The sequence below is a fragment of the Labrus mixtus genome, chromosome 23 (assembly GCF_963584025.1).
Source record: "Labrus mixtus chromosome 23, fLabMix1.1, whole genome shotgun sequence".
NCBI lineage: Eukaryota > Metazoa > Chordata > Actinopteri > Labriformes > Labridae > Labrus > Labrus mixtus.
In genome coordinates, this window is record NC_083634.1 from 3,940,799 (window position 1) to 3,968,602 (window position 27,804).

At 41.1% G+C, this 27,804-nt stretch overlaps 1 protein-coding gene across 6 annotated transcripts in view; it reads left to right on the forward strand.

Annotated features, from left to right (window-relative positions):
- nrxn2b (neurexin 2b) overlaps positions 1-27,804 on the forward strand; it is a 702,861-nt gene that overhangs the window by 550,610 nt on the left and 124,447 nt on the right. For all 6 annotated transcript variants that reach the window (XM_061031595.1, XM_061031601.1, XM_061031599.1 and 3 more), the window contains one exon: positions 22,023-22,204. In XM_061031595.1, coding sequence (XP_060887578.1) covers positions 22,023-22,204 — 182 coding nt within the window. The remainder of the gene's footprint in view (positions 1-22,022; positions 22,205-27,804) is intronic.

Consider the following 27,804-nt stretch of genomic DNA (forward strand, 5'->3'; position numbering starts at 1 on the left):
TTTTGCAATCTTCGCCTCGCTGTTATTGCTGGGCTGAACTCTTTGAAAAGAGACCTCACACAATCACGATCTATAACACCCAGAAACTTTATTCCTTTTGCTGCTGAAAGCCAATACTTCCATCATTTTGCTTTATGAAGTTACACTTTTGTTGATGATGTCGGTATATTCGTTTAGGGAGCCCGACATTAACACCAGAAGGTTGCTTTCACCGAAACCGTTCAAATGTCATTAAAATATTAACTATAAAAGCTAATAGAAATTGAACTCTTTTGGCAACAGAAAGCTACAGTAGGGATTTTTAATTGTCATTATTTTGTACATTCTTTAATGAATAAACCTTGGTGAAACCATACTGACCCTGGGGGGCTGTAATTGTTTGCACAATCCCGTTCATAAGGATTTAAAAATGAACCACATTAAACGAGCGTAACAAACAAACAAAACATACCCTTAAGGTTGTGTGGCTTTATGAATGTGAAGCATTTTGTGGTTGAGCACATTTAAAAAGAGAACTGGCTCTGCAGGTACAGAGAGCGTGCGGGGTCTGCAGGGAGTTCTCAGCATATCTGTTTTCTAGCGTTGTGCATCAAATGAAATACTCAATAATTGTATACATGATATGAAGAGGGATGTGTTGATGCATTTCAAAGCAGAGGTTTAAAAAGGAACAGATGGCTGACGTCATTCAAGCTTCATCCATTCATGTTTAAATGGTCTATGGTGTCACCTCATTTAGTCAGCTTACTAGTTCTTATCCTGCCAATTTCAACACAGATTTCATCATGGAAGTACTATTTTTAACTAACTGAGGGCCAGTAACACTAGGCAATCCGTACCATGCCGAATGGGGACGGCGGGGCAGCAATCGTGCTTCAACACGGTACGGATTACCAGTGTGACCACGTCCCTAACTGACTAATCTGACATTGTAACCAAGTTTGTGTTTGCTTTCCACTTGGGAGAGGATAACTGTCCTGCAGCAGCAGCACATATTATGTGTCTGCATCGTCAGCCGGAGTTGACAGACTTATTTCTACCCATAGACAGTTGCAGGAGCTGCATTTTGGTTCAATATGATTCTTAATGCTGATGTACTTGATGGCGGGCAATTTGATTTTTAAGTCTTTATTAAACAACACATGGTGAACACAAGTGATTTGATTGAATGGACCGGCTTCACCTGTAATATAAAGTTGCATTACAAAACCCACGAGACTCGACAGTCGTATCGATCAGCTCGAACGTTATTGAGTTTGCAGGGTTTGAAAAATGCAGAACCAGATCTGATGGAAGCTGGTCTTGATTCTCATCCCCACACATATGTCGGGCAACACTCATAGCAAGAATGCATCTGATCAGTCAGAATTGTGACAGATGTATAAATGAAACCCAACCTGACCATAAGAATTTATTTTTCATGATTGTGTGTCCTAATCTTGTGAAAATATAGGTTTTTTTTTTTAACTATAATTCATAACAGATTCTTAAAACTTTCTTGAGAGTAGGATGGACTATTCCCAGCAAAATGACACATTTGAAGATACTCTAGAATATGACATCCCTATTCACAAAAATATCCTCAGTATGTATGTTTTTGCAGACTGACTGCTTTTGCAGAGTTCTTTCTTAGCAACTTAAATTAAGTTACTCAGTTCAACAAGCCACCATGGCAGAGTGCGGCAGATTTCAACTGTAAGCCTGGTGAGATCAGAGAGAATCTGGACCACCTTTGGTCTTCAAAGACACAGGCTTATATTTGTTCCATTTTCCCATCCAAGGCTTTTTATGGATTCAAGCTTATGATGGCTAAGTGAATACATAATGGACCCTCTATGTGGGCGCAAAAAAAGATATGCAGTGGTTTGACATTGAATCCCTCCCAGCAGCTTTTATGTGTCAACAACGGTAGAAGCTTCACAAGATCCCGAAAATCCTGTGTGGACTGACCCGGCTCATCATGCGTGCGCGTTGGAACACATTCAACAAACATGCACACGATATTTAATTCATGCACCTCACACATCCAGTACAGACTATGTCGTTCTTTCATCTCCACACTTCATCCGCCTCCGCCTTTGATGTGGGATACCCTGGAGTCTGAGTAATACAGTCCTGGGGAATGAAACTGAGTGGATCTACCCTCCTGCTCCACGGAAGAGGCTTGCCATTGATCCCCCTTGGTCTCTCTCAGCCCCCTTTTCTTCAACCTTCAATCACTCACTCCATCACCTCCCCTCGCCACCCCACACTCTTGCTCCGTCCTTCCATCAACATCCATTATAACCATCTTTTCTCTGCAACCAAGATGAAGGTCATTATCCGTACGGCTGTACACACATTGTTCTTCCAACCACTCCTACACCTCTAGTACCGCAAGTTATCCGAGCCCCACAGCACACTCGACTCATTTCATTAAAGAACCATTTGAAATGTTGCTCCAACCTCCAGTCAAGTGGGCTGCAAGGGGTCAGTTTCATGTGAGAGTCTGAGATGCTAAAGTGGGAGCTGATGTTGGTTTGGCCAAACTGATTGTTCAAGGTGTTGGTGTGCTCAATCTATTTCCGACAGGGGGTATTTCCGAGAGGCCATTACATCTATGTAACAAGATGAGGGTTAATCTTATCTAGTGGGAGTAATGGGACTCATAGTTAAGTGAGTTTTGAAATTACTTGGATGTTGATCTTGATGGTGATTCTCTATGTCTTATCAAGTGTAACTTTCGGTTTTGATGCATACAGATACATGTAGTTGCAGCCAGTTCTGGTTCCAATGTCCTCAAAGATCCACACTTTGTGAGCCCCTCACTGTCTAATACACTTGCACAAAGTGTGTTTTTAAATCTGCATGAGACAGTGTTTTTAACATACTACAATGGAAACTTATCTGTAACTGTAAAGCACACAGGGCAACCACTCTTGCTTTCCAGCGTTTGGCAAGTCAAGTCCTGTACCTCCAAGAAAGGCTCGTAAAGTCAGAGCGTTTTGGGTTAGGCTTTGATCAAACGCTTCAGGACTTTCACACCAGCGACCAGAGTTCAGCTACTTTGGGAAATAAATAGTCACAGTTCAGTTATTACCATTAGTTGTATTCTAAAATTAACCAAGCAGTTTTTTGCTGTTAATCTAAGAAAACAGACCATTTGAAGTTTACCATCCTTTGGAGAATATGAATATTGGCTTTAAAACAAATGCTAGGGAATACATTGAAAAGATGATAAACAGATGCTACCCGGGGTCCCAGTATGGGATGCCATAGGGGTGCATTTCCAAAGTATTCTAGGACCAAGGCTGATGACTCAGTGGCACCAATCGGCTTCAAAGTCATTCACCACTCCTCTGTCAGCTTCCCTGATAATTTTCAGAAGACTCAGCGGGAGTTCACACACACAGACGTTGCGATCTAAGTCGAGATGCTGAGGATGACGTAACCTGAAGGTAGTCTTAATTCCTAAAGTGAGTCTGCAAGGATTTGTGTCATTGCATCCTTTATTGGTTAAGTAGTCCAAACACGTTTTTTGTTGATATTGTGATCCTGTTGAACGACACGTAGCATTGATATAAAGTCATATATTCTCATTATAGCATCTTATAGTGGTCTCTGTTGCTCGTCTGCTACTCCTTGGTCGTTTTTTATGTTTCACGTCTGACCTCAGGAGACCCCCCCACTCCCCCTCCTGTCTGACAGGGATAGTCTCCTGCTGTGAGGAGCATATGTGAACAGCCAGGTCAGGAGAATATCCGGAGCAGTCCTCCTGAAATTATCTAGATATTTTCAGGAGTGCATATGTGAAATTGCAACCAGTTTTCTCATTACACTTAAATAGAGCAGGTCTAGACCGTACTCTTTGTGTTATCATTTACAAATAATTAACTTGATCCAACATGAGCAAAAACACTCAGCAACAGAGGGGAAGAAAAAACCCTCCAAATGTTCTCTGATAGCAGTCGTTTGTACAAATTGGTGTTTCATAATTTTCTGTGTTTTGAGACATTTCTATTTTCTAATCCTTGACTCTAAATCATTAAAAAACACCTTTTTGTATCCATTTTATTTTTGTCCATTAAACAGCTTGTGAGCACAGTTTATGCGAATTATTCCCCGCTCGTGTAATTTTACAAGTTGAGCCACTCGTTTCATAAGGTCACCACTTCAGGGATGGAACGGCTAACACCAGCTTTAGCCGCTGTTTGTTTATGTGCTGTGAAGGCCCCTCCAGTGTAATTAGGACGGTGTTAACACTAATGGGTCTGAGGCTATTAAACATTATCAAGAAGTACACGCGCTCGTACCCGCTCGGCGCATATACACACAGGTAGTCCCATAGATCTAGCCGCAACAAAACAGTCTGACCTTTTCAGAACATCCCGGCTTAATGACTCTGTGTGATGAATAAGGTTGTTACACCGAGCAGGTCTGTTATTATTCCTTCATGCTGCACATGTCAGCGTTTGACAATGCTCATATGCATATGCTCCCGCTTTTGTTCTTTTTTTTTCATGTCCCACCTTCTATTCACCCTTTCCTTCCCCATGAACGTCTGCAAAAGTCTGGCTAACATGGTTTGTCATCTGCTTTCCCCACATTTTGCGATTTCAGCCTTTGGGGTAAATGGTGATGTGGGTGGCAGGTTTTAGGTGTGGTCAACATGGCGACGCATACCCTCGAAAACATGATAAATTATTGAAAAAAAAAAAAAGGCCCATGGCAGACTTCTCCTGAAATATTCACATGTCTCTGTCTGCCACTTCGGTTTGATTGGCACGTTATTAGAGAGTTCATGTAAAACGATGATGCTGCTATTACTGCTGCTTTGTGTAGCTTTGTGTGCTTCTGCATGTGTTTTTTGAGTGTCTCTGTGTGTGTATGTGTGTGTGTGTGTGTGTGTGTGTGTGTGTGAGAGAGAGCGTGCAGCCTGTGTTTGACTATAATGAGCATTAAAGTGTCAGATACCCTCTTGTATGAGCAAAGTGTTGAACAAAAGTTGCATTCATGCGTGAACAATGCACATTAACGCTGATAAATCCAGACACTGCAAAACTTCCGCCCGCAACTAACCACATTAAATTCCTACTAGTTTGCTATGCTCCACGGGTATCCCTGAAAAAAAAAGGTATTGTAACAGAGACAAAGCTGTCTGGAATAACCCCTTTTACCTTTATGTTCTCAATGGTTGTGAACAATACTCGACCATATCAAAACACCTGGAAAAATGAAATGCTAGAGCTTTATTTTTCGTTTGGAGACGGGGATCTTTTCATTATTTGTACTGTCACCATGCACCTCTGCACATCATCCTCCCAACACTGATTCAAACCTCACAGTTACACAACAGCACATCAAACCTCACAGTTACACAACAGCACATCTGTGTTGTGTCTTGTGTTTTTACAAAAAAACACTTCTTCATCCAAATTATACCTTTTTAACCCTCTGCACAGTTCATTTAGTTGCCTTGGAGACACACACAAACTAAGCTTAAAGCTCCTGTGAGGAACTTAAGATTTGTGTTGATTTTGGTCAAAAAGGGGATTGATCTCACGCCGATCTTGTCTTGGACATGTGTACATTTATTTTTTTTACAGTTGTTTTTTCTCTTGTCTGACACCTACCCTGCAGCAAATGTGACAGGCATATATAAGACATATGAAGACATAATCAATCTGTCCTCTGATGATGTTGTCCGCTCATGAAGGGGCCTCAGTATTTATTTCAGTTTGTTTCATAACCACATTAAAATCACATCACAGCAGATTTAAGTCACTATTTGTTACTGTTTTTTTAGCACTATTTTGTATGCATCACAAAGGTGCTCCTCCCCCTGCAGGGCAGTGATAGCAACTAGAATAGAATAGAATAGAATTACTTTATTGATCCCAAACTGGGAAATTGTGGCGTTACAGCAGCAGGTTATCCAAACACACAATATGAGTAAAACTACATCCAAACTCAATATTACAGCGAAATTTTTGGCAAGTACCTCAAACAACCCCACTTAAAAGAAGAACTGTCCCTTTTAATAAAAGGCCATGAAGGTAGTAGAGGCCTTTTATGAAGTAAAAAATTGTCACAAGCAGCTCTGTTGGGCGTCACTGCCGCAACCTTAACCAGACTATTGAGCAGGCTATCAGACAGAGGAGGGTATTTTGGGCTGATCAATAATCTCTCTAGATGATATATACGCAGGGCATGCTGTGCAATCCCAGCCTAGCAACCTTTCTTAAGACAATTCTCTTCTCATCGACATGTGAGACAGTTTTAAAGCACGACCCAGTATCACCTTTTTTCCCCCTGGTCGCCAAACCGCCCAACCCCCTCCAGCTCCTTCCTGCTTCTCCCCCTGGATTCCTCCATTTAAAGATGTTTGTAAGAAGACAAGTGGAGCAGCAAGACTCTAGCGGAGAAATTGTATTTGTACAAAAAAAATAAATCTCTCTCTGTGATAGTAGCATTGCCTCCAGGGACATAACAAGCATTTTTTGAGATGTTTCAAACAAGCCTTGCAAGCATATCATTGGTGTCGAAAGCAAAAAATGGGGGGAAAACATCTGATTCTTCCTGAATTGTGAAAAGGCACAGCTGTGTATGAAGTAGTACCTGTACTGTTTGGGAAGGGAATTATCATCTCAAAGTGACAGAAGAGGTTTCTAAACAGTCTGAGGGATTATGCAAAGACGTGTGTGCTGCTCACAAAACTCACAGCTGACACAATAAATATAGAGAGAGAATACTCCAGTGTTTCTGTTATGTGTAATTAACTTGTTATAAAGTTTTAAAATGACTAAAACAAGTCATTCTAAACACACAAACCATCTCTTTTCACTAACCATCCCCCCCTCCCCCATGCTTTGATCATTAAAGTTCAACAGAACAAAATGGGGTTTTAAGAGGAATCTCTAAGTGGGTAACAATCTGTCATTGAAATCAGTTTGAAACCATTTTGTCTGCAGCCTGTAATTTGTTTCAGAAAAGAGAGGGCTAAGCTATTATTCCCCTGTTATGACCATCAGCTTGGAGACAAAATAAGCACCAATCAGCTTCAAAGTTATTCACGACGCCTCTTGTCAGCTTCCCTGATACATTCTGCAGATGACTCTGCGGAAGTTCACACACACAGACATCGCAATCTGAGTCAAACTGCAAAAGCTGGACGATGACGTAACCTGAAGGTAGTTTGAATTCTTACTGATTTGTGTCACTGATTTAGATTATTTAAATATTTAGATTGATTGTTGCTATACTGCAGGTTTATTTATGCAAACATTTCATGGTGGCAGGTTGGCTAGAGGGGAAGGGATACCCTGGGTGCATCTGAATTGCAAAGTGTCTGCATACACATGCCTCATGTTATTGACACTCCAACTCAGATGTGATATGCACGATGGCTCAGTAAATAATACAAAACTTCACATTGCACGAAAACCCATTAGTAACTTAACATTTGAAAGGTGGGTTACTTGAACCGGCCTCATCCATCCTCATTTGTTTTGATTTGGAGATGCATGTGAATTTTCGCACTGCATTGTGAGTGTTAAAATACAACTCATTTCCTGAAAGGATGCATCCAAACCATAATGCACAAAACCCAGAAGTTAGCATCCATGCTGAAATGTTCAGTCTACTGAGGTGGACCCAAAAAATGGCCACTGAATGACCATGAGGATTCAGACTACAGAAACCCCCTACTGAAAAGTCCGCACTGTATACTGAATGGTGGCTCACCCATTATCTGGCTGAGCTAAAGGCAGGGCTGGTAATTTTTTATAAAACTAGCATGATTTTGAAAGTAGCATTCCCTCAGTGCCCCGTCTTCATCCAACCCCTCCCCTCTGTGCTCCCTCAAAAGCCACGCCCCCTCACTTACATGCACAAGCACCATTTGAGTGTGGGCTCATGCAAGCATGGGGTAGAGAACGAGCAGGGAGACAGGGAGACTGTGATTGGTTCATCAGATTGGTACCTCGTGGCAGACATTGGTCAAAGTTTTTACAGGCTTACAACTGCTACAGATGACGGATTTTCTTTGTAAATTTTTCAGAGAACATGAATTATTAATTTCTGTCAGGACCTAAAGACAATTTCAACCAAAATCTTAAAAAGTGTATCTTGAGAAAATTACCAACCTTTTACCTTGATGATGGGGTTTTTGGCACTCACTTTGGAGGAATAGCAAATTAGAATAAAAAATCAAGAATGTACTCTCTGTTGATTATGACCATTGGCACATTGCTGCATAATCACCACTGGGGCCCTGTACCATACTATACAACCTAAAACAAAGTCCACATTATGCTGCATATATGATAAATCGAAATGATATTGAGCAGCATGTCAGACTGAATTAATTCATTTTGAATATTAGACCGCATGGATATTTACATCAACATGCTGTCAGATAGATTTAGACATTTTAATTGGTAATACTTTTACTTGAGGATATTTTCATACTTCAGGAACGTCAGTTCAAAAGGAACGTGTTTTATCTCTACATTGCTGTGATTTAGTCAAAGCTATATGCAGCAAGTGAAATATGTTTAATCAGTCCAATTATTTTTCAAGTATAAGGTCAGTCCAATTACTTCTCTCCAACATGATCCAAGCTGCAGAGGCATATTGTCGCCATCTCCCATCATATACTGCAGAAACTGAAGACCCAATTACTCGTGAAGCTCTTATCAGCATGTTGCGATCAAACTAAGAGAAAGATAGTTAAGATCTGCTCGAGGTATGAAATGGAGGGTATTTGACCAAACTAGGACTGTTAAATCTGTCAAGTATAATAGAGTTTCTCAGTTTCAGAAAATGTCTTGAAAAGGCTTTACTGCATCCTTCATTTTTATCACAGGCATTAGAGGATTCTGATCTGATTAGCATCTTGTCCAATTCATTGAATATACTTGTCAGAGTGGGCGACTTTGTCAGTGGTCCAACAATTCAAACAATACAGCTGTCAGACTCCAAGATTGCCATCTATTCTTTAAGGTTTACTTTGTTTTTTTTATGCCTTTATTGGAGAGAGAGAACAGTGGATGGAGTCAGAAATCAGGGAGAGAGACTTGAGGGAAAGGAGCCACAGGTTGGACCCAAACTCGGGCCGCCTGCTTGGGAGGACCATAGCATCCATACACACACCATCCAGCAGGCCACCAGCGACCCCAATGATCGCCATTTCTAAAAGTCGCCCTGTAGCTTACCGTTTTTGATTTGCAGTTAAAGTCTATTGACCTAGTTTGGACAAACCACAATCTCTGATGCTGATTAATGAAGCCAATGTGGAACTGCAGTTCCTTAGTTGACCACTTGAAGCTCACTCCTAAAGACCTGGAAGTTTTGACAGCAGAAATAAACATATACAAACAAAAAAACATGATTTTGGTCTGAAGTCTTGCCTGGAAGTTGTTTAACCTCAACGGCTGACTTCTCCAGGATTACTGAGAAATTCACATCCATTCCCAGAGGCATATATAGTATCTCAGAAAACAGTTGCCGATGGCTTCCGAGATTGGCCTAACCATTTTGCTTTGGAGCCTAAACCTTCCAAGCTGTGATGGTTGGACATTCAAAACTCATCAAATGTACAAAAATCTTTCTTTGGGTGTTTGATAGTATTTGGCTTGGTTATTATCACCAAGTAGACCTCTTCATTTTGGAAAGTGCACCTTTTTTTATTCTTAACTCAACCACAGAGCCATGACAACCTTCCACTGGAGGGGTATGAACAGTATTTTTGTCCCTGGTTTCCATCACTATCCTGCTGTGATGAACCTTTTCTTATAGTTTAATTAACACGTTAAATGTGTGTATCCTGAAATAACAGGTTAACACATCATGTGTGGTCCCCAGCTGGGATCCAGAAAGTGTTTGCAAACTGCAGTGAAAGTGTCGTCTCACTTCATGAAACAGGAAGGTCCCTCTCATACCTGGGAGCAATCTTGCAGAAAGCAGAGATAGAAGAAGAACATTATCCAACCGCATCAGAGTGAGGATGACTCGCTATTTCCACCTCGAGATGCAGCCAATCTAAAGGATGCCCATTTCTATATTTTCTGATATACAGCACACAGAGAAATAGCTATCAGAGCGAGGCCGACGGTGTTGACGAGGTTGTTAGACTACGAAGAGGGAGTGTTTGCATCTCAGGGTGTTTGTGTGTTTGTGTCAGCAGAAGAGATGGAAAGAGACTCTAAAGTGTCAGAAAAAAAAAATGTGTGCACTCGTGAAGCTCTTGTCAGTGTGTGTGTATGTTACTCCAAAAACTTCGTAGATCAACAGCTGTCTGGAAACTTTTGCCGAATGCCTCATCCCTGCCTGTTTTTTTTTTCTTTCTTCCAGTCTAAGCATCCCTTTGTGTAAGTGCCTTTGAAATATATGTTGTGTCAAAAAAAGTAGCAAGAAAAGGGTTCAGTTTTCTCGTTTAAAAGGAATCAATAGCTCTGTCTCTCTCCTTAACTGCTTCAAAGAAATCAGTCCGCGCTGATGCAATAATACATGAAGGTTGGAGGAACCATCGGTGTGTTATTGAGTTATTGTTTGAGCGCCTGTCTGCGAGTCTGAAATAAGAAGTGTGTAGAAACGTCTGCTGTGCCTGGTGCACCTTGTGGCATGTTGCCTCTCAAGAATAGACTTCATCACCACCATCATTTCCCCTTTTTTTCCACATCAAATTTCCATTTCTACCCCCATACTGTCATGTGATTTTCCTGTTGTCAGTTCCCATAAGACTTTGGGGAGACTCTGCGTTCAACGCTGCAACATTGACCGCAGGCCTTAATGAAAAGTAGTGGCATCTGCGTTCTGGTGGTACGACCTGTTTATCCCCCGCATCAGGTTATAGTGGCCTCGAGTCCACCCTCCCCAATCAATGTCCTCTTTCAGAGAAAATATCCCAAATGATGAACTCAATCATGAATACACTCTTCTCTTGCCCGAATATGAAGTAGAATGAAAAGACAGGGAGGGGTGCGAGAAATCAAAATCAATAGGTTTTTCATTACCGCCATGATTCATGGCTCTCCTCTGATTATTTTTCCTTCAGATTTGTGGACAAAGGAAAATGGTATTTTTTCTTCTTGCCGGTTCTTCCTTAAACCAAATTACCGTCTTGCCCATGTGAATGGAAATAATAATCATGCGGCGTCCCGCAGCCTTTTCATTCATCTTTTGGCATTCTCTCCACCTCCAGCTCTGCAGGTAGGATCGATTGGCCAGATCAATGGCTGCCAGAGCTAATTGGCCGAAATAAATAAATATTTAGCCTCGTTTTTTGTTTTTTTTGGATGTGGTAGGGAGGGGGAATGGAAAACATGAGTGCAGCAGAGCATTTCCATCATTATTGTTATTCTAGCAGAGAGCAGGGCAGGCAGATTGCTTGATTAGACGACGGTGGTCTGAAGGTCAGAGAAATCCATATCCGGCCAGGTTTTTGTTTGCAGACAACTCCCGAAGCAGCACTAATTTACTTTTCACTCGCAGTTTTCAATAAAGGCAAACAGTTGCTATTCGGGAGGACTTATAGAACCCATTATTCTGTCTGCCTTGTTCATTTAAAACAACAATATGCAACTTTTCCACTTAAATGCAGTTTTAACTTTCAGCAGGGAGTATGGGGTGTCTCCCATTTCCACAGATCGTCTGTGTGTAGTAAAAGATAATAAAGAGAAAGAGCGGACAAGTTTGGAGAGCAAGAAGAATAAAAACCTTAAGGCCAGTGGTAAAAATGTGAAAAGATACCATATTTAGAATTCAAAATTAACATCATTATCATTCATGATGCCAGTACCAATCAGAAAACTGCTCAGTAGAGCACTGATAAAAGTCCATGGCCAGCAAATGAAGAGGAGGAGAAATAATAACATTGGACAGATGAGCAGAGAGGTTGGATTGCGCCCAGATCAAATGAATTTTGCCAGGGCCGAATTTTGTTTCCAGCGTGACCCTGGAAAAGTTTCTATCAAAGTTATTTTAAGTTCAGGGTTCTTTTTTTTTTAATCACTTACTGGTGATGTCGTCTGCGCAACACCAAGACTCTTAAAAAAAACAGAAAAGTTCTCTGAAGACCACCAGAGATGATTGGCCTACCGACTCGTCTTCTCAGGTTTGATGAACACCTTTTTATCTCACTCCTTGTAGTGTGTGTTGCATCGCAGAGTCCAGTAGATTCTGCCTCATCCAGAGCAGCAGGTGTTTGCCGGGAGAAACAGTGACACATGGATGCACCCTGTCAGGCTACTCATTAGAGACCTCCTATGTCTCCTCATTTAGAGGAGGGAACAGCACACATGCACAGAATCACACACACACAAATGTACAAGTGTACAATGCAGCAGGTGGCCTCTATCAGCAGGACAAATCAAAGCAGGCAAAGTCAACGGCAGCTCGTTGTGGATGGATTGGATGTGGGAACAAGAGAGACGTCGAAAAGTGTTTCCAGGTAGAGTCTGAAAGTTCTTTGTGAGTCGACTTGGGCACTTCTGCGTTTGTGTTAAAAGATGTTCATGATAAAGACGGATGAAAAAAAAAAAGTGACAAGTATGACAGTGGCATCATGACTACAACACACTCTCCGGGGAAGGCGAGCATATGGAAGAAGCTCTGCATGAAAAGGGGTGTTAATTGATGAGAATTAGTTTGCTTTAGTACACGAGTGAGATATGCAGCGAGAAAGACATGCTGGATGTATTACTTTTAAAACACACTAAATGAGATATCAGTTTAAGAGAGTCTTTTATAATTATATCACCACTGTCTCCCTGACACAATAGATGTCACTGAACATTGCTGCACCATTTAAATCACGTGTATTCTGTTTTGCTTCATGCAGTTTAATTTTAGGAAGATTCACTACACCAGGTACTGTGTTGCATTATGGATTTGTTGTGCCTCAAATAAGAAACTGTCTTTTTATTGGCTCCTTTTTTAATCTTTTTTGTGCAAACATAATTAAACGCACGGTATGTAAAAATTCAGCCACCAGCGGGCCCTCAATCAAAACGATAACAAAAGATGACGTTGAGGCCTGCGGGGAATCATGGGAGTTCTCTCTGCTGCATATCATAACAGGGTACTCATGCATGTTGATTATTTCATTTCAAATCAATTTGAACAACTTCCAACAGACAACTTCAAGAAAGAATGGCAGGGGTCTGGACGGAGACATTTACATTCCTCCCCGTCTGCAAAAATCGTCTTACAGACAATGATGACAATGAAACCACAGGCTACATTCGTTCCCCATACACCGTTGACGGCAGAACTACAGGCGGTTTAAGCACAACTTCTAGTCTCCAACGTCACTTAAGTTGGAAAGTAGGCCATGAAAAGCAAATTCTAAAACATGAACACAATGCATAGACAAGGACACATTGTACATTTTTCATGTTAACCACTGTAGAGATGCTGCAGAGCAAGGCTTCTGCTGCACTTGTTATGCATCTTTGTACTTTAACTTCCAGCACGGCTCTGTGAGCAGCAGAAGTCATCTTTTTTTTTTTTCTGTCAGTGTTGCATGCACTGAAGTAATCCTTTCAACCGTTAACATTTACCATCAAAACTAATTGGACATCAGCAGCAAATGTCATAAAAAATTCCCTGTAACATACGCAGCTACCATCCAAATTCCCTTTCCCCCCTTGTGGCTCTGCACTCATGTATCACAACATGGCTCCACTCCCTCTCTGTCTGTCGGCCATTTTAGAAATCTTTCCTCCTCTTCCTCCTCGGCTGTCTCCCACCAAGCTTTTTTTTGCGAAGCTCTGGTGCTGCTCTTTTAATAAACACAGAAAAAGAAAAGGAGGGGGGAAAAAAGGAAAAACACCAACTTTCTTTTCACCATCCTCTCTCCACACTCTGCGTCCACACCCTGTTGTCTTTCTTCATCCCCCTTCTTTTTCCCCTCCTCTGGCAAACGACCTCTTTATAGCCCTCCTTGCCATGCTGCGATAATTAGTCAGTGCTAAAATAATACAGCCTCGAGAAAACAACAAGAGCTGAGCAGAGGGCTTAGCTCCGCTGGGAGGGAAGGAGGAGAGGAAAAGGAGGGAGGGATGATGAGAGCCAAGGAGAGGAAGCTAGACGGGGAGAGAGGGAGGCGAGCTGTGTGTGTCAGCCGATTTTGAATGGCTACCAGCGGATTGTTAGATAATGAAAGTGTCGGGTAGCCGAGTGTGTGTGTGTGTGTGTGTGTGTGTGTGTGTGTGTGTGTGTGTGTGTGTGTGTGTGTGTGTGTGTGTGTGTGTGTGTGTGTGTGTGTGTGTGTGTGTGTGTGTGTGTGTGTGTGTGTGTGTGTGTGTGTGTGTGTGTGTGTGTGTGTGTGTGTGTGTGTGTGTGTGTGTGAGCGAAAGAAGCCTGCATGTCTCCATTCTTTATCCGCCTGCCTCTTCCCTGTGTATGACTAAGAGTGTGTGTGGCCTGCTGTTGTGGATGTTGTTTGAAGGCCTGTTGGCCCTGCAGTCATCACAGCCCTTGCTTTCCATCGTCTCTGACCTGGAGCACACCTAGAGAGAGATTTATAGGGCACAAACTAAGAAAAAAAACAAGGACGTGTGTGTGTGTGCATGTCTGTGCATTGGCCTTTGGAAAGCACGTTGCAGATCTGACTGCTGTTTCCATGCATGATCGTGCACACGTGACTGTGGTTCTGCAGTTCACTAACAAGACAATCTCAAAACCCATTGGCAGTCATCGACAATCATCGCCCAACATTGTTAAATGTGGACATATGCCTCTTGGAATAAGTGCCAATTTCTCCATAGTTCCGAGAGTGTATTCAGCAGCTAGCGTTAAACAACTCCCAGATAAGATTCTTATTCTGTGCCATCATTTTTTGGTCCATTACATCCCCCAGAGTAGTGTCCGTTCATCCGATTCTCGTGAGTCTCAGGTCAGCAAATAGATAACGTAGATAATTTACACAGAGGCTTATCACTTGTGTACGTCAATGGTATGAGCTCAATAAAGAAACCTATTTTCTCCTTATTTACTTGAGTATTAAATGTGCCGAAATAAGAACATAATTTTGCCATTTTAAGAAAGTAAACATTTTAAAACATTTTCTGTCCTCTGTCTGGTCTGTCCTCAACAGGAGAAAAAAAAACATTTTTAAATTGCTTGTATGCTGGGGAGCCGTTGGCCTAGTGGTTGGTTTGCGTGCCCCATGTACAGAGGCTGTGGGCCCTTCAGACAGGCAGACTCCAGGCTGTGGCTCATTTCCCCCATTTCATTCCCCATGCTGTCTCTCCCTGGTTTTCAACTCTATCCAAGGCATACAGTAAAAAAAACACCCCCATCCCCAAACAAGTCTTTAAAATATGCTTGTATGTTGAATTGAGGTTGGATTGATCTTTTTTTATATGTATTCCAAGTAATGGAGAAATCTTAATACTGATAAACTTTCCGGACATTGGTCAAGCACGTTGTTGGCTCAAGTCAATCAATCAATCAATTTTTATTTGTATAGCGTCAACTCATAACAAGTGTTAGTGAGACACTTTACAAGAAGCAGGTAAAAGACCTTACTTATTGCTATATTACAAAGACCCAGCCTATCCATCATGAGCACTTTAGCAAAGCAGCAAAAGTTACAGTGGTAAGAAAAAACTGCAAACTGGAAGTTGAAATCTTTCATGAGGACCAGATTGTTAGCTGCAGATATCTCAATAAATACCGCTGGGTTGTCATTACCATCTTCGTTGAAAGTGCTCCACTCCTTCTTTTGCTCTCCGGACTATCTCTCTTGCAAACATTAAAGCCTGATGATATGTGATTGGTCAGTACAGCTTGGACTACAGATGGAAATCCGAAAACTTTTAACGCTGAAAATCCAGACCTTGAGTAAGGTTCTTCATCTTTGTAGAATCTTTAAATAGATATGACTAACAAGTTATATCCGTTGTCCCGGTAGTTTATTGAAATTTGAAATTACAAGTATTACACCATTTTGCCTTTCGATACCAATTATAGTACATGAACCTAAAATTACCAATCAAAACTAATGCTCTAGTAATCCTGCATGGCAACAACAGTTCTACCCCTCAAACGTTGTTGTTTCTTTGTTGGGACTTCCCAGAGTCAAATTTTTGCCAAATTGGTGACATTTTACCAGCTCTGACTAATGTTCCTCTGTCTGCTAGCAGCACAATGTTTTTGTTTGCTGGCCTCACAAGATAAATTACCAAAAAAGAGTTCTTCTAGCTGCCTTAAAACAGCTTTTTCCTGTGGCGCATGTAATAAATCCCTGGTGGCCCAATGACACTCTTTGTGTTGAATGTTTTGGTGCAGTGAAGCTGAATCGATTGAAACAATTTGGTGACTGTGACAAAAGTGCCCATACCTTCCTTTGCTATTATCCCAATGAGGCTGTATTGGAGGTATTTCCAATACTGGTATCAATAGAGGAACAAGTCGACAGTATATATATCGTGCAGGAGGTTTTTGTAAGGGGTGGGATGTTCTTGGGTTGAGATAGAGTGGGATGAATGGAGCTAAAGTGGTTTGACCAGAGCAGCAGTCAAGACTCACGGTGGCGTCGACTGGAGAGAGACAAAGGGATGATTTTGGGCCAGCATGTAGGAAGCAACATTGTAGCCAATGGGGAAGGGCCAAAAACCGTAGGTCTTCAAGTGTCTAATCAATTCTGTCTGGTTGAATGCCCATTTAAACACAAGAAATAGACGTGTTTACAGCCTTGTTTTTTTTTTTTTAACTCATCTGTTTTGGTTATTTAAAGACTTAGAGTTATGCATACATTTGAATAATTTGGGGCAAGCCTCATCTGACTGACATGGTGTCTGTCAGGAGGCTAAAGGCCCGCCTCAGCTACACCTCTTTGCCTTTTGCTAAGTTGACTGAAAGTTAATTTGTGACAGCAATTCTAATCCGGTGACTGCCTCAATGGTCATCAAAACTTCATCAAAGCTTCAGAAACCTATGGGTTTTGCACTAAGAGTACGTCCATATTTCATACAGTCTACAGCAGGGGTGGGCAAACTTTTTGACTCGTGGGCCACAATGGGTTCTAAAATTTGACAGAGGGGCCGGGCCAGGAACAGATGGATGTAGTGTTTGTGTGAACTAATATAAATCACATGTAAAAGCCATTACATGAAAGGATTTGGCCTTTAACAGCTAGCAAAGCATGAATATGCAAGGCTCATTGTACAAATTGATTTCCAAATGCATTCATTTAATTAAATTACATTTTAATAAACACAGTTGAGAAACTCACGTTCCGTTTCAGTGGGAACAGTGTTGTTGATCTCCCTATTTTGCCTGTGCATTAAAGTCTGGAGTTAGTTTTGTAGTGGCAATTCTCAGGATAGATCCGAAGTGTTGGTCAGTTGGATCTTGAGGGGGTAACTTGGATCTGTGAGGGGCTTTGTTGACGTTCATGACGCTGAATGTCTGCTCACATACGTAGGTCGAGCCAAACAAAGTCAGCATCTTCTGTGCCGTCCTCCGGAGGTTTGGAAACGTGGCTTCGTTAAGTGAAGCATAAAAGTCATTCATTTGAAATTCTCCTTTAAGACGGAGTCAGACTGAAGATCGATCAGTTCCAATTGCAGCTCCTGTGGTGCTGTTTCAGGGTCTTCTGACAGGGGACAGGACACCAGCTGAAGTGACTTTTCAATGTTTTCAAAATCAGAAAACCGACGGCAGAATTCTCTGTGCAGGTCGTCAAGGGATTTGTTGTATTTCTTTGCGTTTCGCGTCACCTCTTTCTAAGTGTGGGGAAATGAGCGAAAGATTTGTTTGCAATTTGTCTGGAGAATAAAGTTAGCTTGGATTTGTCGTGCACAAACTGATCTTTCCCCTGTAGTTTCACATTCAGCTCATTCATGTGTGAAAATATGTCCACAGCAAATGCAAAGTCACAATGCCAGTTCTTGTCGCTTAGCTCAGGAAATTCGTCGGATTTCCCCATTAACTCCAAAAATGCGCTGATCTCCTCTTTCAGCTCCCACACTCGTTGAAACACTTTGCCCAAACTTAACCAGCAGACACGAGAGCGGTACAGTAAGTCCTGATGATCCGCATCAGTTTCCTCCAGGAACATAATAAACTGACGATGCTGAAGTCCCCTTGCTCGTATGAAGTTAACAAGTTTTACAACTGGATTCACAACATGATTAAGCTGCAATACAGACTTACACAGATATTCCTGATGGATGATGCAGTGAAGGAAAATAACATCCTGGTCAGGGTTTTCCTCTTTCACTTTATCCTGGATTCTTTTCAGCAGCCCAACATGTTTTCCAGTTAAATTTGGCGATCCATCCGTTGTGACATTGGCAAGTTTACTCCAAGGTAGCTTCATTCTCTCGATGACAGCAGACACCTGGTTATACAAGTCCTCTCCTCGCGTTTTTCCTTTCAGGGACTCCATGGTCAAAAACTCCTCCGTTATCTCAAAACTGTCATTAATCCCACGGATAAAAATGAGGAGCTGAGCAGTGTCTTTTACGTCATTACTTTCATCCTTTTTGTTTAATTCGCTGGCTATATCTTCATCAATCAGTTCCACACAGCGAGTCACAGTCCTGTGTGATAAACTGATTTTTTCAAACTGGCCTTGGCTCTCCGGACACAAGAGACCTGCTGTCTCTACCATGCATTCTTTTAAAAACTCGCCTTCGGAGAAAGGCTTGCTAGCCTTTGCTAATTTGAATGCCAGCAAAAAACTTGCCTTGGTAGTTGACTCTTGAATCGCAGTTTGTTGGTGAAAAAAATGTTGCTGAGTCTGTAAATTAGCCTTCAACCTCTGAGCCGTAGCCGCCCGTTCTTGCGTGGACTGCTTGCTAGCGTAGTTAGCATGCTTCGTAGCAAAGTGACGGCTGATATTGTGCTCTTTGAAAACTGCGACAGTTTCTTGGCATATCAGGCATACAGCCTTTGATCGGACTTCAGTGAAAAAATATTTAGTTGTCCACTCCATATTAAACACTCGGCATTCACTGTCCACTTTTCTTTTCTTTGATCCGCTCATTTTTACAGAAGGGCTCATACGGGTCCATAGGGCAAAGCGAAAAAGTGAAGAAGGGAGTAATACACCACACTCTGAAGTGCACCATCTATCGGGGAAACGCGGGCATTACAGGGGAAAACGAACGAGGTTTAATTATAATAAAATTTAATTTAATAATAATATCATTTGGAAAGTTCGGCGGGCCGGATTAAAAAGCCCAACGGGCCGTATATGGCCCGCGGGCCGTAGTTTGCCCATGCCTGGTCTACGGTATGCAAAGGGCAAAAAAGTATTTACATTTATCAGAATTGATGTCAAATTTTGTGTCTTTTTTAGGAGCCAAAAATTGGTGTCACTCAGTGGTTACCATCACAGCAAACTGTTAACTGGGCTGTTCTCAAAACATTATACATCATTAGTAATGCAATACACTTCCTCTAGACATTCATTAAATAACAGAAAAGACAAGTGTTATTCTACTAGAGTTGGAGTTAAAGACCCTATGAGGAGTTTTTATTTGGTCATGAAACAGACTAAAATAAATAGTGATGTCTCTTTATGACTAATAAAAGCAGATGAGGCTCTTAGTGACAGGATTGATTATTTCTTTATCCTCATTTTTAATGCTGGTAATGGCTGCCGGGGGGTAGCTGTCTGATGACATTAAGAGAACATTGAAGAAACAGCCTGTTCATATTTTCCACAGCAAGTGTTTCCAATAAGTGATATGAGTCACTGTTAAAAGGAAGCCGTATGAGATTTTTTATTATTTTCAGGAAACACTACAGTAAATGTTAGGGTTGTCTAAATATCCATTATCTTGATACTTTTTCCAATAACATGTTTTTGTCAATGATTCATAGTATCAAAAGGTACCAAAGCTTAACAGAAACGTCAGATCGTTCGTCATATTTTAACCCACAGCTGTAACCAATGAAAGAGAGAATGCAGCGGGGGTCCATTCAAATTCAAAGGTTGGCGAATACTGACATTTCTCAAGTCTTTTTGGTGTGAAAGTTACATTGATACCTCTTACAAACAGAGAGCAGATGAAACTTTATTGATATTGTTTGAATTTTAATAATCAGAGTCCAAGATTCTTGTTTCGTGACAACCCTGCTACCTTTTAATAATCAGAGTCCAAGATTCTTGTTTCGTGACAACCCTGCTACCTACACATGTACAGGACAACTTCAGCAAAGAGTTGAGGGTATCCATTTGTCCATGAGTCATGCCAAAGTTGACATAAAGCGTCCCTCTCCACATCAACATTTTCCAGCTCCTCCTGGGTGATCCCAATGCATTCCCAATCAAGAAGGGATTTATAATCCCTCCAGCGTGCTCTGGGTCTTCCCCTTGGTCTCTTCCCAGTTGGACGTACTTGTGTCAAAAAAGTAGTTCCAACTAAAAGTACTGCTTATTGAGCGGTGGTTTATATTCTGTTCCCAAAGGACCCCCAATACATAAGCATTTAGAAAAACACCAATCAAATCAGAAAGCATGGATATGAGGTCATTGAGAACAAATTGAGAGATAAATTTGTGGAAAATTGAAATGAAAAATTTATCCTCCAATGAGATATGACAATCTGTCTCTTGGTTCTGCCGGTAGGGAGGTATTAAAGCTAAATATGCAGCTTCTACATGCAATACTACATACCCTCACAGCCTGCATTTAATACGTATGCATATTTATGACAGACATCCCACAGGGTTGAAAGCAGTTCACCGTGGCTTCATTACTCTATGCTAATCACAGCCAACGCCCGTCATTTCTCATTCACCACTGAGCTTATTGGAGCAAAGCCAAGTCCTAACTCCTCTGCTACAGTTCAAACATGAAATCTCTTAGTGTGCCAGTTGAGTATAATTTCGCTTATTTATGTTTTTAAGGCTGGCTCTCAATATACAGTTTAGGAAAAGTTGTTTTTTTTTTGTTGACATTGAGGCCCGCTCCTTTACTGTATACTTAAAACATGGCCAGTGCAAAGTTTGTCAGTTTGCCCTACTTTGATGCTCCTCATCTGTTGGCAATTGAAGTTGCACTTGCGCGGCACATTAACATTTCAAAGGGGGATGACAGCCAGTGATGGTTCGAGTTACTGGTGCTAAAGCAGCACATGATTGTTGTACTCTACCCTTCCTTATACAACTCATTTATGCTCCTTCACCGAGAGAGGGATTCTCTTTGCAAAATTGATGATGCTGTCAGTATGTGAGATTATATTGTTGAATATGTTATTGTTCTTAAACCTACAACTGATTACAGCTCAAAATTGTGTTATCATGCACCCTTTAACTATGTAGTACAATGACATACCATGCCATAAGAATGATATGATACCAAACGAAACAACTCAATACAAAACGATAGCATACCATGACCTACATGAACATACCATACAGAAAAATACGATACAACACAATACACCACAACATGACACCATGCCATTACATTTTATTGTCCAACTGGGGTCAATATAATTAGTATTCAGGTCGTTAGAGCTGCTCTGCAATGACTCCCTCTTGTATTCAGATTTGATTTGAAGGTCCTCCTTCTTGTATGCAAAGACCCTTTGGGCCTGGATAAACATTTTTATCTCCCTTGTTAGCTTATTTGCCTTCAGGAACATGTCAGACATTTGCCACTAGTTTATTTAAGATTGTGAGAAATATCACAAGGAATGCAGCCTCTTACAATTACAACCAAAAGCTACCGATTACACTTCCTCTATGAAGCTAGCTTCAAAAGAGAACCTAAAAATGTAGCTTTAGCCTTATGCTAACTATGATTTTTTTCAGATACTGGCTTCTTCTAACTTTGCATTCCACTCCTGTAAATCAGCAAACCATTTTAAATGATTTTTACACATTTAAGGTTTATTATTATAGTGTTATCCTTATAAAGGGGGGCTATATTGATTTTACATCAACTGCAACAGAAATACAAATCTGTATTTATGTTTCAGGATACGAGTCATGGTTTAATTTGTTTTGCTGTAAAACCAGTTGAACTATCTTTCATGTTAATTCTTGATGCACTTTTTTCCCATCTTTTCCTGCAGCTGGGACAACGTACATCTTCGGAAGAGGCGGAGCCCTCATCACATATACCTGGCCACCCAATGACCGGCCGAGCACACGGGCAGACCGGCTGGCAGTGGGCTTCAGCACGCAGCTGAAGGAGGCAGTTCTGGTCAGGGTAGAGAGCGCCAAAGGACTGGGAGACTACCTGGAGCTGCACATAGTAAGACTCCTTTGGATTACTTTTGGGGGATGGAATGATGTGGGAATGTTTTCTCTGTCTATGATCAGGCAGATGAACCACCAGGAAAAACCCAGACAGAAAAAAATGGATATATTTGAACAGGGAAGTTGAACTGGATGGTGGAGTGCATGTTGTAGGACGTTGCCAATGGACTTAGAAATCCCGGTTTGGTTATTTTATGGATAACCATGACCCTTGTTGAGTCTTTAAGCGTGTTGTTGGAATCTGCCTGAAGTTTTAGGTCTTGATGGATAACTCAGAAAAGCTTGTGTTGTAACTGTAGTGGATGGTAGATTTGTCATCTTTTCTGTTAGTTTGTTTTCTGCTTTGTATTTCTTTTTGGTACTGGCATAGAGGTTGCAAGATATCAGGATATGACCTTTTACCATTATGTCAATCATCCTCAAATCACTGCATCTACGTGTCTTTAATCCACACAGCATGAGGCCAGAGCAAACATCAGCATGGTGATCATACATAACCTCATGTTGGCTCCTGCAACCTTACAAAACCAAGGGCAAAAACCGTCAAATGGAGTCACGCTTTAAGGAAGATTTCAAAGTAATTTCAAAAAGTAATCCAAAAACAAAAATCTGTACTTAAACTGGACAACATAGAGTTGTCTGTTTTTACTATCACTCCTTGACTTTGAAATGCAAATGCTGTCAAATACAATTTTCAACATTTACCAAGCCAAATCTAGCATCACATCAAAATGTTGTCACAGTTGGCTACATTTTGTGATGGTATGTTAATGAGGTACAGTCTGACGTTAGTTGAACGCAAAATATGGAAGGACATAGGTTTCATTGGTTTTGCAGCAAAGTAAAACAGAGTGAAGACTTTATAATCCCTGCAAAATGGAAGCATCACAACATTTCTGCTCACTTTCATTTATTTATTTTTTTCAAAAGTTTTAGAGTTATAGCAAGTACAGTATGATGGATGGACTATCAGGCCCAAATGCCAGTTGAGAAAGCTTAAAGTAGGGGCTGTTTCTTGTGTATTTACTCAGAATGTGATTCCAGTTCAGCCCATGTAGACTCTCCATCTTTGGTCCATAAAAGCTGGCATTAAATGCTCTTAAGGAGTTAATGCATTTTCGTCAAATGGCATTTACATTGTAAGGTGTGTGTATGCCAAGGGTCAAAAAGAGGAATCCATGTGTTTAAAGTCCACAAAATTACTAATCACCCTCTCTTTATCCCTTGTCTCACAAGTTATTAGCTTCTTCTCTGCTTTTATTGCTTTCATATGTTAGGCTTAAAGGTCATTTAAAACCACCTCTAATGATAGCTTAAAATGGCAATTAAGGGACAGCAGGCATTTAAAAACGCATTCACACCGGCTCTAATTGTCTCATTGACCCCTGTGCTTCCTCTACCTAAAATTACATTCATTTTCATTTTAATGGCAGCCTTTCTGTTAATGACCAACTAAGACCACACCTGGTGGCTCTGCTCTACTCATCATGTTGCCGCAGTCACACAATTTAACATTTACAGATCCATAACAACGGTGCTCACTGTACCGGCTGGTTAAAAAGATGTAGCAGTGTCCAGCAGTTCCTTTACACTCTCTTAAAGTTCGCAGTGATAAGACACTATCACTGGTATCTACACTTATCTACACTAAGCCATCTGCACGAGTGTGTTACAAGTGTGTGTGTGATCACACCACTCCAACATCCCAGTGACCCCAATTTGTTTGGGCTGACCGTGCCTGGAGGCGACAGGAACATAGTTGACCTTGGGTCACTTCTCATCCAGTGCTGCGTAAACTGAGAGGGACAGAGCAAGGGATGATGGGAAAGAAAGACGGATCGGTGAAAGTGTACAAGGGGAGAACATCGTGGATGGACCAAGTGGGGGTGAAAGTGTACAAGGGGAGAACATCGTGGATGGACCAAGTGGGTCAATGTCAATTTGAGTGCTCTTTACGTGGTCGATAAATAGTGATAATTACTGGGATGGAAAGATCCCAATTGTAGATGCAATTAGCACAATAAATGATGATGTGGTTGCAGGAAAACCGTTCAAGTGCTTTTGTCTTTAAATGGTCAAAAACTGTACGGTGAATGGTGGTAATATTTATGTTGCTTTCGAATAGGTTGTTTTTGGTCAGATTTACATTAAATCATGAGGATTATAAGTATTGGTAGAAAATGAGAAAGTAATTAGAGCCAATATTTAGTTCCCCTGAAATGCAAATGGCGAATTTCCTTATCTAGCTCCCCTCTATGGAGACTACGGTGGGTCTGCCTGTTGAGGTTTTTAGATTTCCATTTCTGCAAGCTCTCCAGCTACCCTAAATACAGCAGAGGCTTATGGAAGTACTTCTTTATACTCAATGAAATTTAAAGGGAAATCTAAAAAATCAAGAGCAATGACAAGACAAATAGACAATCTGACTTCAGGACTTTTGGTGGCACCTGGGGTGGCCAATCAGAAATCAAGGTGGGGGCCCACCAGGCCAACCCTGGACAGTTAATGAGATGATGTGCTTTTTGTGTCATGTGTATAAACTGATACTTACCTCAATTAAACTTTGTCAACAGTTTGAGCTGAACCATGGCTCCCCTTTGTTAATATCTGTCCATCGCTCACTATTACTAAGCAATCACTATTTTGTTTGCTCCTCTTTCGACTGCATCTTCTCTATCTACCTTCTGTGTCTTTCATTTACTCCTCCATTCCCTCATGTCTGGCTGTCGCTCTTTCACTTTCTCTCCCTCTCAAACACACACACACACACACGAGTGACTCTGATTCACCAGCCCGGCTGCTCAGCTCCCATTGCAATTACATTTCATTTGCTACCGTTCCTCCCGAGTCGCTCCCCTAAATGACTCTGTTCAGCCCGTGGTGGGTGTTTGGGTCCTGTTAATTATTCCCATCTCTCGTTGAGGGGAGAAGTACAGGCAAATTAGACCTGAGAACTCAGGAGCCACGGCCCCATATCATCTCACCTGATGGGGGCCTCGCGGACCCAATCAAACTACAAATAGCTCCACGTTCAAACAGTGATGGTGGCCTTGATTGTGGTGGCCTTATTCCTTGGCTTTGGCCGGTGGTTCAAAAATAGCATTTTTACTTCTCATTCCGGGTTAGTTTGGTTCTACTGACTCCTATAACATTCAAAGGTTGTTTTCTTGACTGAGTTATTTTTATTTTTTTGGCACAATTCATAGAAAATAAATTGCGTTATGAGAGCAGATGTTACATTCACTTTCAAAGTCTTTATTGTCAAGTCAGGGGCCCAAAGAGTCAAATCATACCTGCAGCCTGGATACAGGACATGACACAACACTGAGAGATACTGTGTCTGACTAGAAATACAAGCATTGTTTGGCACAGAGGATAATGACATGTATTTCATGCATAATTATTCCTTATCTCAATCAATCCACACCTCTCTTTAAATACCCTTTCTCTGTATATTTCTTGCCAATCCCTTGGTTTCTGTCCTTTTTTCTTACACTTGGTAGGACATTATATACTTCATACTCTTGACATTCTGTCATCATGATTGATGATGTGAACTCCAAGTTGTTGGACAAAGTGCTCAAACTGACTATTATAACAGCTGGTGCCTTAAAAAAAAGGATATACCATATTCTTAGAAGACACTGTTTCCAGCCTAATTACTTACTGTGAGTGTGTCTGAAAATAATGAAAACTTTCTAGTTGGCATTTTGAGAGTGCTTGGAGAACTCATTATTCGGGAAATGCCATAGGAATGAGTCATCAGAGCAGACCAACCATGACTGTGCATATTGTCTTTGCAGCACAGTATTACTCACACGTCTGTAAAGATCCAGGGTATGACATATCAAACGGTCGTAGAGCAAGAACTGCTGTATTTGCAGTCTGGTTGTAAAGAAAAGATGCTGTTCATTCAGCTGGCTTCATCACTTCCACAGACTGGTGGGGAGTTCCTCTGTATTTAATCTCCCAGAGAAGTTAAATAACACAGAACTCCCAAAGAGCCTGTAGAACTAATTAAGCCTCTTGGATGAATGGTGAAATATTTTCAAGGATACTCTACCATTTGCCCGTTACTCATGCTGCACAGATGAACATGTTGGTAGCTTGTTACTCCCAAAGTATGCACTCGCTTGAATTAGCAGTAGTTTTTACTGTAGTCACAGTGGTGGGGGTTTGGACATCAAATTGATTCACCCAAGTTCTTGACCTTGGTCAAGTGAATACCAGGTTAAAGACTCATATCTCTCTTCAAGGGTTGTCTTAGGTGTTGGATGTGGATGGTCTCTAAACTACATCTGATTCCTGAATAATAATCCTGGCTAGTTACCAGTTGATGACTTGCGCTGTTTTGATCCGGTGCTCTATAGACATCCCAACCAATTTCCAATGTGTGTTTTCAATTTCCATTTCCTGTTAATTGTTTCCCACAATCCAAGAAGAGCTCTGAACATTGGCCTTCGCTTGTGTCTGGTGTTGAGTGTTATAGGTCTTTTTAATTTTCCTTTAGGCTATAACTGATTCCCAATGAAGGTGTGACTAGTCAATTTCATAAGCGGTCACAGTCTGGTGTTCTCTAGATTAGCGTTTTATGGTATCAGAATTTTAAATTTAGATATGATACTAGAAATAATCAAACAATACTGATTCCTGTTTCAATGCCATGACAGAAAAAAACAGACTTGCCAGGGACCCCATAATGGGTGTTGGTTTTATTACCAAAAATTGCAGACATGGTCCATCACAGTGCCTAAATTGCACATACATGTTGGTTTTCAGTAATGAAACATTGCCAGTGTTTATGTGCAGATTCATTGGGTAAAACAAATGTCACTGAAGATGTGTCGTTTGTTAAAACTTCAGTACTTTTCTACACTAACTAAGATTAACATAATGGAGATCCCATTGTTTCAAAAGATGTGGTAATGAAAAGTATAGAAGCAATGAAAATGTTTCAAACTTACTCTGGACAATACGGCCGAGTTCATAGGTCAATTGGCCAAAGTATTCACTCACCAAGCTCATTAATTAGTTTACACTTCAACTGAGATCCAAGAAACACAAGTCAAGTGATTAATTCTTCTAAAACTCCATGTTCTGAAGAAGGCTGAGGTAATCTTTAGAAAGCTCTGGGAAATACTTAGTTAGTGGACCTTACATTTAGAACATCCCTTGTACCTCTTTGTCCCCATGGTGTCAATTAATCTCCAACTCGAGCAAATGTTTGGACAACTTTGTAAAGATAAATTCAGTACTGAAAGAAAAATACTGTAGAACTGTAGCTCTTAATTCTTTACTACTTCTGTAACCCTTTTTTTGTTTCAAGCCATCTACAATTCAGTCGTCACAATGTCCCCTAGTCCCAAAAATGACTTTTACAGGATGTTAGCTCTGTAGAGGTAAAATTGGTCATTTGAGAGGTCAGGACATCTTTTTTGCCAATCTTCATGACATTTCCAGCGTCGGGGGCCTGGGGTGTGAGATTCAGGGAACGAAGGCCACAGACAGATATGGAGGTGGGTTGATAGTTAAATCTTCCATCTGTGGTTGCTGGAAAAGGTAGATGTCCTTGCAAGAACCTTGAAGCCCTAGACA